At 43.1% G+C, this 17970-nt stretch overlaps 1 protein-coding gene across 4 annotated transcripts in view; it reads right to left on the bottom strand.

Annotated features, from left to right (window-relative positions):
• Positions 1-15293, bottom strand: part of Rpf2 (ribosome production factor 2 homolog) — a 28610-nt gene extending 13317 nt beyond the window's left edge. Inside the window, exons 1-7 of one of the 4 annotated variants that reach the window (XM_055615909.1) lie at positions 15198-15293; positions 13916-14048; positions 10873-10910; positions 7068-7107; positions 2972-3053; positions 1816-1892; positions 91-190 (exon numbers count right to left, since the gene is read on the bottom strand). In XM_055615909.1, the coding sequence (XP_055471884.1) occupies positions 91-190; positions 1816-1892; positions 2972-3053; positions 7068-7107; positions 10873-10910; positions 13916-14048; positions 15198-15220 (493 nt within the window). In that variant the 5' untranslated portion in view covers positions 15221-15293. Of the gene's footprint in view, positions 1-90; positions 191-1815; positions 1893-2971; positions 3054-7067; positions 7108-10872; positions 10911-13915; positions 14049-14772; positions 15168-15197 lie in introns of those variants that run through there. The other 3 variants (XM_055615911.1, XM_055615910.1, XM_055615912.1) reach the window with 3 other exon arrangements.
• Between the last annotated feature and the right edge of the window lie 2677 nt (positions 15294-17970).

The raw sequence follows: 17970 nt of genomic DNA, 5'->3' as shown, positions 1-17970 counted from the left end.
GTGAGGGAAAGAATGTGCACTGTTTAATCTTACAGAAAAAGCAGTCTCAAAGCAGCTGAAAAACTGCTAATGAGTTCCAGTCGCACTTACCAATAAGAAGATTTTTTAATCTTCTATAGTCTTCTGTCATATCAAAATCATCACCAGCAAATATCAACATGGGTTTTGTTCCCTCAGGGCACTTACTAGTCTATGAGATTAAAAACAGAACAAAACAAAAAAAACTGTGATTACATAATTTTTAAAAAATCTAAAGAATTTATGACTTTTAAAGATAACCACGATGTGTTAAAATAACCTCAACATTTTCACACATACTATCTCATTAATTGTTGCTACATCCACAATTGAGAATCAAGAAAATCACTGATTTGATAAATCACAGTGTCACTGAAATGGCAAGACATGCCTTGAACCCACAGGTCTAATGTGAGGCCACTGTTTCCCCTGAACCTAAGGGAGCTGGGCTTACAGAGGGAGCTGGTAAAAACCTTTTTCAACCTACAGGATAAAAATATCTAGTCATTTTACTAAGCCATCAAGATCTGGCCCTTTTTAGAGGACAGCTGAAGAAATGAGCAGTACACAGTTACTATAAATTCACCATCCATGGGCCTCAGTCGCCCACTGGGCACAGCTGGGCGCAGTGGGACATGCCTGTGATCCCAGCATGTTGGGGAAGCAGAAACAGGAAAAACCAAAGTTCAAACTCAGTCTTGGTTACACACCAAGTCTGAGGAGCCTGGGTTATTTAAAACCCTACATCAAACAAAACAACCCACAAAACCGCCACTAAGTTAAATATCTTTCTATTACACATAACAATATTAGTCTCTCTTAATTCTAATCTTAAACTCTTAAACTCTAATCTTGAGTTTTATCTACCATATGTATGACTCTAAGGTGAAACAATGGAAATGGAAAACTGTGCCTGTTGTGATGGTGAATGCCTTTGATCCCAATTTGGATGGCAGAAGAAAGCCAGTTTCTGAGTTCAAGACCAACCTGGTCTACAAAGGAAGTTCCAGGACAGCCAAAACTTAGAGTAAGCCCTGTCTCAAAAACCAACAAACAAAAACCCCACCAGCCAGGAAAAACTACCATGTTCTCACACCTGTAAGATGTAAATGAAATCATGTATTTGATGGAACAATCTAAAGCAAGATACTCTTCTTGACTTTCTAAGGCTATTTGCCATACTTTGCTACTTCCTATTTCATAATCCCATTCAAAGTCTGTACATTGCATGTTCCCATACTGGGCTTATGCTAGTTACTTGATAGCTAACAGACAAAATAATACAGGGGAAGCCAGAGGTCACCTAAACAGTGCTCAGCTAGAAAACTTTGAATTGTCTATAAATGCTGTTATCACTTAGGAAAGAGACAGCATTTAAACCATAAGCCCAACCAAGAACTGGTCAGTACACTCTCAAGCTTAACCTTATGAGAGCCACAAGTACTGTAAGTTATAAATACATTCCTCTTCTGTTTTGGTTTTTGCTATTTGTTTTTGAGTTGTTATTTGTTTGAGGCAGGGTTTCTCTGTGTAGCCCTGGCTATCCTGTAACTTGTTCTGTAGACCAGGCTGGCCTCAAACTCTGAGATCCACCTGCCTCTGCCTCCTGAGTGCTATGATTAAAGGTGTGCACCACCCCTGCCCAGCTTAGATTTCTCTTTAGAAATAGAAGTCGAATTGTATTTCTGCATGGGGTTCTTTTTCTTAAAATTCTGTCAGTACTTCTTTATCACAAGATGCCAATATTAGTCAAAAACATTATTAAAATGCTATTTAATTTTATGATCAGTTTCTTACCTTAATATCTTTTAAAGACACAAATTTCTCAATACCTAGTTCAATCATATCCAGCACATGGTAGTCATACATACGACCTAAAAGGAAATACATTTTTAAGCACAGATTTTCATCACCTATATGACCTATAGCCCCAAATTACCTGTGTCTTCTCTAACTCTCCAAACTCACCCACTCCCTTCTGAAACTCTGACATCTACTTAGTGGTGTTGTTAGGGTATCAGTCACGGTAAAGATCTTCGCTCTCACAGTGGGCCTAATCCCTTTATTTAACAGAAGTGGGGAGCTGAGTATGGCAGAGAGCTCCTACAATCCCAGCACTAGGGAGGCAGAAGGATGGACCAGCCTGGGCTATGGCAAGTCGCAGACCTGGGGGGTAGACAGATAGATTCTACTCAAAAATAATTAAATAAAATAAAAAGAAGTGTAGTTCAGCGATACCAGGAGTGTCCAACATGCACTGGACTTGGGATGAAACCTTAACAAAAACATCCACCCTCAAGACCACAGTGGGTAAAGGGGTTGCCTAGGACTGAGCATGTTAAACAGAAACTCTCTATCAGGCTGGAAAGATGGCCTAGTGGGTAATCATACTTCCTGCTCCTCCAGAAGACCTGAGTTTGGTTCCCAGCACCCATGTCATGACTGCCTGTTATTTGATGTGGTTTACACATACATTAACACACACATACAACAGATAAATAAATGAACCCACACTTCCTGTTTAAAAGCCAGAACTGCTCTCCAAAGATGTTAGCAATGGTGTTTTGAGGTGACTAACCTAGCATTCTTTCTGATGTCCCTGGGCTGTCAGGGTCATACTGATGTCACTAGTGGGTAGAAAGTTGCTGTGATGAGGCTGGGATTTCAAACCTAGCTTTCATACCCAGTCCAAAGAAATTTACCCACTGTAGCAAGGCTACAGCAGCAACAGAAATTACTTTGAGGTTTATTAGTTGCTTGTAAATCCTGAAAATATCAGTAAATGTGAGTCACAAAGCTGACTCTATAAATAAAAACATTAAAGAGTGGTGGCACATGCCATTAATTCCAGCACTCAGAGGCAGGAGGATCCCCCTGAGTTTAGTAAGCCTGTCAGAGCTACATAGTAAGACCTTGTCTCAAACAAACAAACAAACAAACAAACGATACTCACCTATTACTAGATTATTTGGCCTCTTCTTATTATGGGAGCCAAACATGAATAACGAACAGTCTGACTTCTTTGAAAAGAACTCCTATTAAAAAGAAGAAGACCTCTTAATCTTAGCCAGGCCTGCTCTGGGGATTCATGCACCTGGAAGGCTGAGGCAGAAGCACTGCTGTAAAGAGGCCAGCCAAGACTACAGAGTAAGAGCCCGTCTCCACACAATTGGCCTCCAAACAAAGGAAGCCAATCCTTCCTTTAGGCTTATGAAGGATATCAGGGGTCTCCCTTGCCCTCTCCCAACAGAAGCTGATGAAGGTGTAATGAGCCAAATTAAGAATACACAGAAGAGAGGCTGGAGGGATGGCTTAGCGGTTAAGGGCGCTTGTTGCTCGTGTGGAGGACCAGGTTCAGTTCCCAGCACCCACATGGTGGTTCACAATCACCCTTCACTCTTCTGACCTCTAAGACACTAGACACGTGTGCTGCAAACACATGCAGACGGGCAAAACACTCACACACAAAAATGTTCTTAATATTATTTTAGCTTTTAAATTCAATTTTCTAATTTGAGTGACTTAGTTAAAAGATCCACATTTCAAGATGATACACACATGACAGCCACTAAGCTAGCATATGAAAGACCACTCACTTCAGTCATGCAGTCATCTGAGTAGCACACCAGGTGCTTCATTTACTGACGTCATCACCATCATCAGCACACACCTCAGCATGCACAGATGAGTCACAGGAATCTATCAACATGCTGGCTTCCCGTATTTGTAACTGGGCTCACAAGTTTTTAATGCACGTTGCTACTTTTCACAGCAAACTGCAACCAAACAAGGAAGTGGCTCTAGGCTCTCAGAGCAACGCTGAATTAGTTCCATGTCATGTGTCTGGCTGGGACTGCCTGACAGAGCTGTGATTTTCCAGTATAAGCAGCATGTAGTGGCTTTCATTACAGATTTGCAATGAACAGAAATGTGAAGTTTTAATCCTAGACAGCCCCATGCCTCTATTCTACATTCCACACAGTTGGCTCAACTTTCCGAAGTCAGTATTACTAACTTTAAAATTAGACTCAAAAGCCAAGTATGGCAGCACAGATCTGGAAACCCAGCACCAGGACAGTAGAGACATGCAATCCTGGGGTCCACTAACTAGCCACTCTAGGCCAAAATTAAGCCTCAGGTTCAGTGAAAGACCTGTCTAAAAAGGTGGAAGGTGAAAGACTCCTGATCAACCTCTGGTGTACCTGCACAAACATCACCTGCACAGCACAAACATCACCTGCACAGCACACACACACACACACAACTTAGAGTCAATGTGTTCTAGTCCAAAATCAGCTAGAAAAATCTTCAAAATTAATGAAAAAGATCAACAAAGAACAGGTAAGACAGAGACACTCCATAAGCTCTCATGTCAGCCCCCTACACCCACCCCAGGCCACACACACTGGTTACTACTCTGAGGGGTGAGCCTGATCTGATGATCATTCGCTAAGTTTCCATGCAGAAGCAATCAAGGCAAAGAGCCACACCTGCCCACACCTGAAGAAAGGAGTTGGAAAAGTCAAGAATTCAGGCTGGACAGGCTATGGTGGTGCAGACCTTTAATCCCGGCACTCCTAACCTTAACCCTAACCCCGAGAGGCAGAGGCAGGCAGAACTCTGTGAGTTCGAGACCAGCCTAGTCTACAGAGTGAGTTCCAGGTCAGCCAGAGGCTACACAGAGACTCTAATCAAAAAAAAAAAAAAAAAAGAAAAAGAAAAGGAAACCACTAAGCTAATATGCCATCACTCAGGGAGGCAGAGGCAGGCGGATCACTGTGAGTTTGAGGCCAGCCTGGTCTACAAAGAGTCCAGGACAGCCAAAGCTACACAGAGAAACCCTGTCTTAAAAAACAAACAAACAAACAAACAAACAAACAAAGAAAAAGAGAGGGGGGCTGGAGAGATGGCTCAGTGGTTAAGGTCACTGACTGCTTTTCCAGGGGACCCAGGTTCAAATCCCAGCATCCACACAGCAGCTTAACTGTTAACTGTCTGTAACTTCAAGATCTGACACTCTCACATAGACATACATGCAGGGAAAGCACCAATGCGCACGAAATAAAAGTAAATAAATGTAAAAAAAAAGAAAAGATCTTTTTAAGAGAAGGAAGGAAGGAAGGAAGGAAGGAAGGAAGGAAGGAAGGAAGGAAGGAAGGAAGGAAGGAAGGAAGGAAAAGATAAAGAGAGAGAGAGAGAGAGAGAAAGAAAGAAAGAAAGAAAGAAAGAAAGAAAGAAAGAAAGAAAGAAAGAAAGAAAGAATGAATTCAGGCTGTGAACCTTACTATGTCCTAGACAAATTAACTTTTCTAAGACTTAATTTATCAGATATGAGATGTCATGTGATGGCACTCTATACAGAAATACTCAAAGATATTTATGGCTCATCAGTCCTGCTTTTCGGAAGGACTTGAATTCAATTCATGGCACTCTCACTGGTAGTTTATAACTACCTGTGACTGCATCTCCAGAGGACCCAACACTTCCAGGCTCTGCATACATGGGCACTCATGGGCACAGACTCACACACACATACACATGTAATTAAAAGTAATAACTCTTTAAAAATATACTGTGAGCTAACTCAGTGAGAACTGAGTCTTAAAATGTGCTCTGTACCACACTGTCATGTGTGCAGTGGCTTCCCTTTAATGCCACTACTTGCAAAGTAGAGGAAGAAGGACCACAGATTCAAGGTCATCCTCTAGAGACCAAGTCTGAGGACACCTGGGTTTCATGAAACCCCCTCCTCAAGAGATGAGCACATATTAGGTATTCAGACATCCGGTGTTTAATAAAAGTTTGAAGTTTAGTAAACCTTAAAAATGTAATCAAGGGAGGGGAGGAGGAAGGGCTTATGGGGGGATACAAAGTGAATAAAGTGTAATTAATAAAAAGAAAAAGAAAAAAGAAAAAAATGTAATCAAACTAAGCATAGTGGCACACACCTGTCATTCCAGCACTTAGAGGCCAGGAGACAGGACTTCAAGGCCAGCCTTTGCTATACCAGTTAAGGTACATGAGACACTGTTTCAAAAAACAAACAAAACAAAAAAGAAAAAAAGTATGTTTTCAGAGACCAACATCATTGTCATCTTCATCCATTTTATACAGAAAGCCCTTCATCCTCATCTTCCTGATTTTTTTAATTCCCTCAATATAGAAGAAAGCCCAATTGCCTTTCCTCTCATTTTTTCTTCATACCCAATGTCATCATAGTTTCCATCAGACTCTTCTTCATAAAAATGACCCGGAGGGCTCAGTTAGGACAGTCCTTGCCAGGTATGTACAAAGCCCTTGGTTCTATCCCAGCATTGCATAAACAGTGATGGTGGTCATGCCTGTAAGCCCAGCTCTGAAGGTGGAGGCGGAAGGATCAGAAGTTCAAACTCTGTATGTAGTCCTTAGAGATTTCAAACTACCGTGGAATACATGTGTCCCTTTCTCAGAAACCAAAGACCAGGCCAGGTGTGGTAGGGCAATGCCACCCAGCAGAGGCAGGTGGAATTTAAGTCCAGCTTGGCCTACATAGCTTCAGGACAGCCTGGTAACCTGAGTTTACTCCAAACCCACAGAATAGAAGGCTAGAATACACACTCATGAACAAACACATGCACCCACACACATACATATGTGTGTGTATGTGTATATATGTGTGTGTGTGTGTGTGTGTGTATATACATATATACATACACGCACAATTAAAATGTTTGTAAAAAGTATTTCTCAGTCTGAATATCAAAACTCTCATATATAAGATTTCTAATTTATAAAGAAAAGATAAAAAATTAGGAGTTGAGCATGAGTTAGTCTGGAGTCATTTTTACACAGTTTTGAGTGGTGGTATAAAACCCAGGTCCTTGGGCATGGTAGGCAAGCATGCCCAGTACTGCTACCACTCACCACAGTACCAGCCACACACCAGCCCTGCCCATATGTGCTCCCTTATACTTTTGGTTGTGAGCCTAGCCTGTAACGGCTGAGATGGCTGAGCCACCTCTCCAGACCCCATCTGTGCTCTCTTAAAGAGGAGAGATTCCTGTACTTACCAGTGATGTCTGATCCTCAAATGGTCTTGTAATGTTTTTCCTAAGATTAAAAAAGAGTGACTAGTTTTAATTTAGTAAGTACATTCAGTTAAATGATATGCTGAATAAAAGTTAAGTTTATATTCAAATGATTAAAACAGTAGGACACAGTGGTACACACCATTAATCCCCCATTTGGGAAGTAGAGGTAGGTAGCTACTTATGAGCTCCAGACAAGCCAGGGCTGTAGAACAAGACCCTTTCCCGATATACAATACCCAGGAGGAGGAGGGGGTACGGGAGAGATGGTTCAGTGGTTCAGACCACTGGCTCTGGCTGCCAGAGCGGGCAGGAGCTCTACAAGGAGACCAACAGAGCCAACAAATCTGGGCCCAGGGGGCCTGTAGAGACTGATGCACCAACCAAGGACCATGCCTGAAGAGGTTCTAGACCTCTTGCTCAGATGTACAGCCAATAGGCAGCTCAGTCTCCACATGGGTTCCCTAGTAAGGGGAGCAGGGGCTGTCTCTGACATGAACTCTGTTGCCCGTTCTTTGATCACTTCCCTCTGGTGGGGAGGCCTTGTCAGGCCACAGAGGAAGAGGATGCAGGAAGTCCTAATGAGAATTGACAGGCTGGGGTCAGATGGGAGGGGAGGAGGGCTCCTCCTTTCTGAGAAATAGGGGAGGAGAATGGGGGGAAGAAGGAAGAAGAGTGGGGCCGGGAAGAGATGATGGAGGGAGCTACAATCAGGTTATAGTGAATAAATTATAAAAAATAAAGTTAAGTTGTTGAAAAAAAAAATAAAAAAAGAGCACTGGCTGCTCTTTCAGAGAAACTGGGTTCAACTCTCAGCACACACCTGGCAGCTCACAAGCATCTATAACTCCAATCCCAGGACAACACCCAAAAACATAAAATTAAAACAACTATCATCTTTAATCACAGCACTCAAGAAGCAGAGGCAGGTAAATCTGAGTTTGAGGCCAGCCTGTTCTACAGAGCAAGTTCCAGAACAGCCAGGGCTACATAGAGAAACGCTATCTGAAACACACAAGCAGCAACAAACAAACAAACAAACAAAAAGCAGTGACTATTGTGCTAAAAAATAAAATATGATAAACTGAGCATGTTGGCGCATGCCTTTAATCCCAGCAGAGTAATGGGGATTACTGTGAGTTCCAGGCCAGACTAGTCTACAAAGGGAGTCCAGGGCAGCCACGGCTATACAGAGAAACCCTGACTCAAAAAACAAAAAAAACATTAGCATAAAGAATATAAGAATTGTTTAGGCTGAGACCTGAAGACCTGATTAAAGAACTTGCCATAGAAAAGGGTCTGAGATTAAGATTATTCTTATCAAGCAGTGGTGGCACATGCTTTAATCCCAGTACTCAGAGGTGGAGGCAGAGGCAGGTGGATCTCCGAGTTTGAGGCCAGCTTAGACTACAGAGCAAATTCTAGGACAGCCAGGGCTACACAGAGAAACCCTGACTCAAAAAACAAAAAGATTATTCTAAGTGTTGAGCTGGGACAATGGGTTTAGGGTGCTTGTTGTTCTTACAGAAGATCTGAGTTCAGGCAGCTCACCTCAGCTGTATGGGATCTAATGGGTTCCCCTGGCCTAGGTAGGCCTTCATAGGCACATGAGCAAACACACTTGCAGACACATAACACACAAACAAAATAAAATAAAAGTTTAGGAAAGATCATCCTAATTGGGAGCAGAACATGCAAAGGAATTACTAGCTCAGCAGTAGATGGCCTGACTAGCATGTGCTGGGCCTTGGAGCTCATCTCTAGTACTCCCTGAGAAAAGGGCAAAGATACTGAGACAGAGAAGTTTAGATTATTTAAAAAAAAAAAAAAAAAAAAAGCAGGCAAGTGCTGCTGGAACTGAGTGAGCAAAGTCGACAGCGGTGTGAAGACTAAGGCTGGGCAAGCCTTAATACCTGGGAGTAAAGCAAAAGATCAGGAGTTAAAAGGCCAGCCTGGACTATATGAAACCTTGTCTCAAAAAACAAAACAAAACAACCCTAAAAACCAAGACTAAACAAACAACTTTATCAGTAATAGGATGCAGACTATATACAGAAAGAATACTGAAAAAGTGTGATGTGTTAAGACTTCATTTGTTTTAGGCATTATTTATGTTGTTTCTGTAGTGTATTTATATGTAAGGGCAGATGCTTGTGATGGCTGGAGTTACAGGCAGATGTAAGCTGCCTGACATGGGGGCTAAGACTCAAACTCAGGCCCCCATAAGAGCAGTGTGCGTTCTTAACTGCTGAGCCACCTCTCCCGTGCCTTACCTTTTCTTTTTAATAGTATTAAAAGCTCATTGTGTGCTGTGGTCAAATAACAGCACTGTATTAGAACCCTCAAGAGTATGCTGACCCCACACTGACTTAAGTAACTATTGAAAAACAGAGGGAGAGACAACTTTTCTCTACAGAATTCCAAGCAGAAAGAGACCAGCACAATGACCCTGACTCCACACACAGATCACATGGAGACAGTAACAGCTGAGTTTCTAGAAAGAAAGGAGACACAGCCCTCAGAACTTGTGAGTTTAGTATCCACAGATTCACGCCAATTGTTCATAAAAAATACTGGGGTGGGAAGGAACCAGGATGGCGACAAGTGCATCTGGACACTGGAACATTTTGGTTTCTTCTTATTCCATAAACAATACAGCACAACTGTGTACCCAGAATTTACACCAAGACAACTGAAGGTGTGCAGAAAGCTGTGCAGAGGTTATCAGACTACTTTACACTCTCAGGACTGGAGCAGCAACAGACTTGTACATTCCAGGGAAGTCCTAGATCTGCTTCCCAAGAAACAATGAGGGATGATGGTATTTCCATAGTCTCAAAGTATCTTTATGGAAAAACCAGAGACAAAGCCACCAAAGACTTTCACAAATTTAAGAAGACAAAGGGTGGGGCCAGCAAGATAGCTCAACAGGTAAGCACTTGCCTCGAACACCTAACAGCCTGACTTCAAGCTCTAGAACCCACCTAAAGGTAGAAGGGAAACTGACCCCTAGGAGTTGACCTCTGACCTACTGCACCATAGGACATGAGCTACCACACATGCACGTCACACACACACCAACAATGGAAGGTGGTGACTGGGGTCTAAGTAGCAGAGCACTTGGCCAGCATGGACAAGGCCATGGGTCTAATCCCCAATACTGCCAAGAAGTAAAAAAATCAGCACTAGGGAAACACAACTAAAAAGGCAACATGGAAACTAGAAAGAGAAAAGAGCCAACATAAATCAATAATTTATTTCAATTCCCAAGCAATGCAATTGCCTAGTTAGAACAGCTGCACTATGATAGATGCAAGCCGCAACCGTGGGAGAGCTCCGTGAAGGACGTACAAGAACTCCAACCATTCTTACAATCTTCCCCTGCATATGTTAATTATTTCAGAATAAGGTATGTGCATATTACAGTTCTGCAAATACTCTGAGCCAGACACGGCGTCACATGCCTTTATTCCCAGCATCAGGAGACAGATGCAGGTGATCTCTGAGTTCAAGGTCAGGAAGGGCTACGCTGAGAAACCCTGCCTCAATAAATAAATAGATAGATAGATAGGTAGATAGATAGATAGATAGATAGATAGATAGATAGATAGATAGATAGATAAGTAAATAAATAGGTAGATAAATGAATAGGTAAATAAATAAATAAAATAAGAAGAATACTCATTCATTCAGGGCAAATACCTACACCTTTTTCTTCCAAACCTTCTATAAAACAATCGTTACTTTTACAACAAAGCAAATAAGTAATAATTACTTAAAAACTTACTTTTTATATAGAACTCCATATGGTTTCTTCAGTGCATACTGTAAAACATAATTTTAAACTTTCTCAAGTGAACATTCAAAAAGCAAAGGCAAGGCAATCTTCCTGAAGATTCCTGTCACTCAAGCCCTGGAGTCACAGGTACGGGCCATCTGTTGTTTAAATTCAGGCGTGGGGCAGGATCTCACTATGTAGCCTGGGCTGCCTGACTGTCAATCCTCCTGCCTCTGCCTCCACCTCTGGGGTTACGAGCACGTGCCACAATGTTTAATAAACACCCAGCCAGGAGTTTCCCTGTCTCGGTGTAACAAACACTGTCACCAACCAAGAACCTGAAACCAAGAATGGCCATCGTGAATGCTGTTAAAAATATTCTGTAATACTGTACTGCTCTTAGAACTAACTTACTTAAATGTGCAGAAGAGAGGCTGAAGAGAGGAAAAAGAGAGGCTGTTTCCTCTCAATATGACATTTCAGACAAACATTTCGGAAACAGATGAGCAATCCAGAACAGACATGGCAGCTCCCAACTGTTACCCCAGGGCTCGGGAGGTGGAGACAAAAGCAAGTGATGCGGCTCAGTGGGGATGCTGCCTGCCAGCGAGCTCAATGACCAGAGGTCACCTCCTGTAGCTGGCATGTTTAAAGGAAAGAAAAAATAAGTCAAAGGTCCCCATATATTCAAGCTGGGCATGGTGGCACATGTTTGCAAGTCCAGCACAGGGAACGCTGAAGTAGAGAGATGGCTAGCTGGAGGCCAATCTGGGCTACACAGGAGACACTGTCTCAAAGGGGGGATTAAGTTATTTAGCTGACTTAATTCCAAGACTTCATCAGCAACACACAGGACAATACCCATGTCCTCGTCAGACATCACCACATGTAGTGGCTGTCCTTCATCAATTTCTTGAGTACTCGCCAGGTCCAGACACTGTCAGGCTTGACAGCAAGCATCTTTACCTGAGGAGCCATCTTGCCAGCCCAACAAGCAATTTTTATCGTACCTACTTAAATTAGAACATTATCATCTTTCCTTCCAAACCTGCCCTATCAGATACATTTTCTAAATACATGATTTCTAGATTATTGTATACAAATGAGTATTTTTGTCTACATATGTGTACCTCATGCTTACCTGGTGCCCACTGAGACAAGACGTTGGATCCCCTGGAAATGGGAGTTACAGGTGGTTGTGAGCTGCCTTGTGGGTGCCAGGACTTGAAACTGTGGCCTCTGGAAGAGCAGCCAATGCTCTCAACTGCTCGGCCATTTTTCTAGCCCTCTAAATTGGTATTACTGCTCGTGGGGCAAGGAAGCCAGAAACCTGAGAAACACAGTTCTCACTGATGCCAACACCTGTGCCCTCTGTTTCAATTCCCTCAGACTAGCTCTCAATTTCATTCCTTATTTACTTGTTTGTTTCCCTGGCTGTCCTGAAACGTGTTTTAGAGACCAGGCGGCCCTTAAACTCAACGAGATTGACCTGCCTATATCTCCAGAGTGCTGGAATTATAGGCTTGCGCTGTCATGCCTGGCTGTCAATTTCATTCTTACCACCAGACTCCAGACACTCTTCTCTAGGCTGACAGCATTTGCCCTCAACCCTCTTTTATAAAACCAATAAGCTATAGATAGGCATAACTCAGTGGCAGCACGCCTAGCCTACACAAAGCCCTGGATTCCATTTCTAGCACCACACACACCTCAAAAGACTGATCAGACCTCTCACTCTGAAAAAATAAATAAAAAACAAAAAATATTTTTAGGAAGACTTCAGTGACTCGACAGGCTTCAGAATAAACTCCAAATCACATTATTGCACAACTCCTGTCTCCTCTTCTAGCCTCATGTCCACTTTCCTTTGGCCATCCCAGGGATTTGAGGTTCATCAAGTTGGTCGTTTCTTCTCCTCAGTCTTGGAAACCCCAAGCTCCTCTTATTTCAACTCCTCCTTTAAAATGAAGGCTACAAATTATTTCTAGGAAGCCCATCTATGTTTAGGTCCCTCCTGTGTGATTTGTTTTGTTTTGTTTATTAGCCCACACTGGTCCCAGCAATGTATAGATTGAATTTCTGATCCTCTACTTCCCCTACATGTGACTTTTAATTATTTCCCATTCTACCCTGGGCACACCTCCAAAACAGCGCTTAAAGCACAAAACCTAACAATGTGTGTCTTCTCTGCTCTCGTTGAAGAATAATAAGACTACTGTACTAATTCTCAGAAACTAGAATGAGATTTCCTCAGAGAACTTACAGTGATAAACAGTTATTTCAGCTTCCAAATTAGTTAGCCAAATGTGTATAACCAAGGGGTGGGTGAGATGGTTCACTGATTAAGAACACTGGCTGCTCTCTACAGGACCCAGGTTCAAGTCCTAACACATGGTAACTCACAACAGTCTGTAATTCCAGTTCCAGGAGCCATAAAGCCATCTTCACGACTCTTAAAGAGTACCAGGCACATTGATGGTATACAGACATACACAATTAAAAACAAATGCCTATAAACCAAACTTTAAACAGTTATTAAAGGGTAAAGCATAGCAGCACATGCTTGGACTCCTAGCTCCCAGCAGGCAGAAGTCAGCCCAGTCTACAACAGCAAGTTCCAGCCATGGCCACATGGTGAGACCCTGTTCAAGGGGGCGGGGGTATCCAAACAAATGAAAATTCACTCAGAACTACTAAAGTTCATGTGCCCTTACAAACACCCTTAAAAGATCAAGAACTTCCCATTTCCCATTTACCTATTTACCTCCAACTTCAGATCTTCTTTAAGGCTAGATCTCAGGACACAGCCGTCCTATCACACCTGGCCGGACTCAGCACACCCAAAGTTCCTAAATATGTCAATCTTACTTTACAAGAATATTCAAAGCCAGGCTGGGCTACATAGTGAGATGCAAGTTAGTGGGGCTAGAAAGATGGCTAGGCAGAGGAGTCAAGTCCAGTTGCTTCAGCTGCAGCCGATCCCTCCATTATCATCCACACACACACACTTACTTCAAATACACAGAACTGAAAATTGGAAGTAGATACCTACCACATCCTTGAGCACCTGTGTCACGGTCGAATTTGCATTTCCACCTTTAATCAGCATGGCATTCTTAATGTTTTCATTGAGTTTTGGTTCTCTCTTCTCAAGGAATCTCTTAGCCCTTTTTGTTTTAGGCTTTCTGTTCAAAGAAAAAACACAATTCATAACAATTCACACATTTTCCTCGTGCGACACAAATACAACCTGACTGATAACCTAGAAATCCAACAGATATTATACTCACACTTACCAAGTAGGATTCCATCATTAAACAACATTTAAAAAAAAAAAAACCTCACTTAGCTAGGTGGTGGTAGCACACACCTTTAATCCCAGCACTCGGGAGGGAGGCAGAGCCAGGCAGATTTTTGTGAGTTTGAGCCCTGGTTGGTCCACAGAGCCAGCCCAGAAGAGCCAGGGCAACATAGAGAAACCCTTGTTTCAAAAACCAAGATAAAATAAAATAAAAAAATTCTCCAAAGAAATGTCATGTATAAAACCACGAAGTCAGTTAATCATTTACGGGTCGGTAAAGATGCACATTTTTTTTAATTGAATCAAGGCGTACACTGTTTATACAGCGCTAACCGATACACATTCTATAGTCCACGTCTTTCTGCAATCTCATAACCAGTAAACAATTACTTGTTAGGGAAGCATAAGAGGTACACAAAATCTATTAATGACTAAAAAGAAATTAATGTAAAAGTCGTTTACATTACACTTTTACTTAAACAGCAGAAAACCGTAAGAAACAAAGCAGTAATATTTGGGAACTCAGTATTTTTGAACAAAAGTAACCATCACTCAGCGATTACCAGAAATGTACAAAGTTGGAAGGAAAAGGAACGAACATTTTGTACCTTGTGGCAATCACCGCTCTCCACAGTTCTAAGACACACGACTATTACGATAGGTATTTTACAGGGTAAACTGACTTAGGGCGGCTTAAAGGCTCACAACGCTTTGGGCCCAGCTTGTCGCCTGGTGGTTCATTGTCAGATTCCGCGGCCTGACCTGTTAACCTGGTCCACGCCATTCTCACACCTCAGAGTCCACCGGTGGCGAGGTCAGAAGCCGATCCCGGCTCTGGCCCTCGCTCCACCCCACAGCTCGACGTCAGCCTGTAAGGCTGCCCCAGCAGAGACTCGGGCCGGAGACCCGGCCGAGCAGGCTCCTTCCCCGAAACGACTAGCAAAGCGCGTCAGGAAAGAGACCCGGGCAGAGGAAAGAAACATCCCAGTCCCGGAGACTCCCTCCCATGTTATCGCATCCCACACACACTTACAAGACCTTATCCAAAGGATCCATCGCTACCAAAACCCCTAGAATGCACGTGTGCCGCTCACTTCCGCGAAGCCGCCGCTGGCGCCGGAAAAGGCGGTACCGGAAATGCGAAATAAGACTTCCTTAGACAGCCTCGCCCTCCGCGCGGGCGGCCATTTTGGAAGTGCCTAGCGTTCTGTTCCCTTGGTTACGGGAAGTTACTTCGTTTGTTTTCTGGAAAGTAAACACTTTAGGTGACCTAAGGTGAAATCGAGGATTTGGAAAACAAGTGTTCCTCTTCAGGGAAATAACCAGACTTCTAGGAAGGCTGGAGGCACGGTACTCAGATAGTTACAAAAAAATACTGAAATGATAAAGGACATTAATTTAACTGCTAGATCAGCTGACGCACAGTTGCCTTCTACGTAAGAGATACGCGAAGAGTACTGCTGTGATTTCCCCTCAAATTTTAGTCATAATTTGCAGATAGGTATATAATATACTCCTTGGATTGTATACAGTTCAGTGCTTATGGGTACGTTCACACAGCCAGTGAACCCAGAACAAGCCTTGTAAGCCGGTAAGGCCAGCATTGGGGGAAGAGATGGACAGGAGGATTCAAAGTCCAGCCTTGGCTCCACAATGAGGTTCTCGTTCTCTCTCTCTCTCTCTCTCTCTCTCTCTCTCTCTCTCTCTCTCTCTCACACACCAAAGAAGTCAGCATTGGAGTGCAATGCCAGGAGGATCAGGCCATGCAGGGATTTAGATGCCAGCCTGGGCTACAGAAGACCTGTTTCAATCTGACAATGAACCACCAGGCGACAAGCTGGGCCCAAAGAAAAGAAAGAAAAAGTGAAACCATAGCCATTTTCTAATTATAACATACTTTTATCACTTCAAAGAGCTTATCTATCCACCCACCAGTGGGCGCTGTCAACCTTTTAAACCACTGTTTCTTTGACTTGCCTAGTCTGAATGTACATAGTATAAACTGAGTCACAAGGTGTGCACACTTGTGTCTGATTTTAAGTTACTAGTTTTTTTGGGGGGGTTTTGTTTTGAGATAGGGTTTCCCTAGATCGCTTTATCTAGTCTCTAACTTGCTACGTAGACCACCAGGATTTTGACTTCAGCATTCTTCCTGCTTCTGCCTTTTGTGTGATAAAATTATAGGTATTGGGTTATAGGCAGCCTGCCTTAGGTTGCCTGGCAACCTCTGATGTCACCCATCTGCAACCACCATGGAGATGTGGGTGCTCAGATAAAAGCAGCCTGCCTTCACTGCCACACACTCTTCCTCAGTTTCTCTACCCTTCCTTGTGCCCGAGGCCAACCTCCTCTCCCCTCTCTCCTTCTCTCCTTCTTGTCTCTCTGCCTGTCCCTCTGATTCTCTGTCTCCCTCCCCACTCTGTATTCTCTCTCTTCTAAACTCTCCCTCTGTCTCTGTCTCGCCTTTCCCATAATAAACATCCCTGTGCCATAACCTGTTGTGCAGCGTGTAATTTATGTCATAACACTAGGTGTTTCCCACCACCCCTGGCCTAATTTACTGTTTTAAGAAGGTTTGTGCGTTTTTGGGTTGGTTTTGGGGGGAGGATCTTGAAATGCAGTCTAAGCTGGCATAGAGCTGTTGCCGGTGATGGTGTGGAGCTGGTGGTGCTGCCTTTCCCAGTGGGCTGTTGGGATTAAATGCATAACCTGCCAAGATTAAAGGCATGTGCTGCCACTCCAGGAAATACATCTTTTTGTATACTGTCATAAATGATGAGCGGTGGGAGGGTGGCTTCTAAATAGCTTCGGGTTAAGGCCTGGCTAGAGCTCTCTGGGCTATCTTGAGGGCATAGCACTTATTATATACAAGGTCCTAGGACAAACTCCTGCCCTGAATTAAATAATAACATTGGACCTTTCAACCTCACTTTGATTTACCACCATCAGGAATGGTAACAGGACTGGAGTTTGACTTATTTTTGTCTTTGTTTTGTATTTTAAGACAGGGTCTTTCTGTGTAGCTCTGGCCATCCTGGAACTTGAGCTGTAGACCAGGCTAGCCTTGAACTCAGATTAGCCTGCCTCTGCTTCCTGAGTGCTGGGATTAAGTGTGTACACCACCACAGCCTGGCTTGGAGTTTGACTTATAATGTGGCCAGTGACTTAAGTAACCATGCTTAACAATGGCGCCTCCATAAAAGGTCAGGAGGACTGGACTTGGTGAGTTTCTATGTCTTGGTTATGTGGAAGCTCTGGGAGGGTGGCTTGGAAAGGAGATGGAATACCCACTTGGCTGTATGCAGTCCTTCCATCTGGCTGTTTCCAAAGAGAATTAGCTAGAGGCCATTCTTAGCTACACAAGTTCAAAGTCAGACTGGACAATATAAGACACTATCACAAAATAAATAAGCAACAAATAAACCTAATAAACTTTCCCAGGTCCTTTTCCTGAATTCTATGAGCTGTTTTAGCAAGTTATTGAAAGTGAGAAAAGGATTGTGGGAACATTCAATTGTAGCCAAGTCAGAGGTTGTGGGTAACTTGGGGAACTTCTTGACAGTAGCATGTAAAGAAGACATGGGGCAGTGGTATGGGACTGAGCCTTTAACTTGGGAGATCTGACAGTAAGGCCAGTTCACTAAGAATCATAACGTCAGAACTGGATTAAAGCCAGGCCTGCTGGTGAATGCCTGTAATCCCAGCACTCAGGGAGGCAGAGGCAGGCAGATCTCTGAGTTCAAAGACAGCCTGGTCTACAAAGCAAGTTCAGGACAGCCAAGGCTACACAGAGAAACCCTGTCTCG

Source organism: Psammomys obesus, unplaced genomic scaffold (genome assembly GCF_907164565.1).
Source record: "Psammomys obesus unplaced genomic scaffold, mPsaObe1.curated_primary_1811, whole genome shotgun sequence".
In the NCBI taxonomy this organism is placed as follows: Eukaryota; Metazoa; Chordata; class Mammalia; order Rodentia; family Muridae; genus Psammomys; species Psammomys obesus.
The sequence above is the reverse complement of the archived record's forward strand: the minus strand, read 5'-3'. Positions and strand labels throughout refer to the sequence as shown.